This window comes from Frankliniella occidentalis, unplaced genomic scaffold, assembly GCF_000697945.3.
Source record: "Frankliniella occidentalis isolate FOCC.00 unplaced genomic scaffold, Focc_3.1 Scaffold4055, whole genome shotgun sequence".
Taxonomy (NCBI): domain Eukaryota; kingdom Metazoa; phylum Arthropoda; class Insecta; order Thysanoptera; family Thripidae; genus Frankliniella; species Frankliniella occidentalis.
In genome coordinates this window covers 5,238-6,365 of record NW_026271104.1, presented here as the reverse complement: position 1 = coordinate 6,365, position 1,128 = coordinate 5,238, and the positions used below count along the sequence as shown (strand labels likewise).

At 58.0% G+C, this 1,128-nt stretch overlaps 1 protein-coding gene across 1 annotated transcript in view; it reads right to left on the bottom strand.

The window, feature by feature from the left end:
• Positions 1–251: 251 nt before the first annotated feature.
• Positions 252–1,128, bottom strand: part of LOC113203096 (luciferin 4-monooxygenase-like) — a 6,015-nt gene continuing 5,138 nt past the window's right edge. The window contains exon 4 of the mRNA XM_052276710.1: positions 252–265. Within this exon, the coding sequence (XP_052132670.1) occupies positions 252–265 (14 nt within the window). The remainder of the gene's footprint in view (positions 266–1,128) is intronic.

The following is a 1,128-nucleotide window of genomic DNA, read 5'->3' as shown; positions in this document are numbered from 1 at the left end:
AGCGCCTTTCGAGCACAGGGTAGGCACCCCGCTCAAACGCTGGCCGTGGGGTTTGCCTACCGCCGCGTCCACAGGCGCTCTGGAGACTGTCCACCCACCTACCTGCGCCGGCTTGTCTCGGTGTTGCCACTGTCGGAACGACTCCAGCACGAGGTCACCGTAGGAGAGCCCCTGGTCGGGCCGTGCCTGCTCCGGGCACACGCGGATCTCAGTCATCTCGGTAGACCTTTTCGAGTAGCCGACCCTGGTCGTTAGGGGCGCTGTCCTGCGCGAATCGACATGACAATAGACTAGCACATAGAGCGATGATGGAAATGGGTTGCGCCTATGCTCAAGACAACGTTATATTGGTAAGAATTGGTGTAATACATCTCCGTAGCCCACGTGCAAATGAAATCAAAGGTACGTTTTTCTGGGTGCAGCCTACCTACAGCCGCCCGCAACTCCGCAGCTGCTGCTGCCGACTTCTGGGACCCTTACCCTACCTGTTTATACTGGCCTATATTCAGGTGTGTAAGCGGGCTCGCCTACCGTTGGTCGCCATGGTGCCTTTTGGCCCCGTGCGAGTATGCAACCCGTCCACTCGCAAGAATCCGGTACAGTACAAGTAAGAAACAAAAGACGGCGTGGATCACCCAGCCTGCAGTGTAGTCCGAGAGTCCACGCAGCTATTGATTATTGATCTGCAAGTCCCGTTGTGACTTCAAGGTAGAGGCTGGCGAGGCGCTTATAAAATAGAGAATAAGGCTCTTAGTCTGGCCTGATGGTTTGTCTCTCTCGTCTGGGAATAGGAAGGGACTGCACGCGAAACTGTGCGGACACGCGACTCGAGTCCGCAGCCCCGCCCGCGCCGCACTTAACAGGGCGGACTCAAAGTAAACGGATTTGAAAATAGGCACCTGGCGTCCGGACTGCTGTACGCTGCGTGCTGCGTCCTGGGCTCGGGTCCGCTGCCAACCCGACGTGCCGAGTGTATCTTTGAACGGGGTCGTGCGCTCCAGTGTTACGGGTTTGCCTTCTTCCTTTGACCGGAAGGCGCCATCGCCCCTGCAGCCCTAGCGAGTATGCAACCCCACAACCCTGGAGCGCATTCAAAGATACGCCCCACAGAGTGCCCCATCCCCCCCC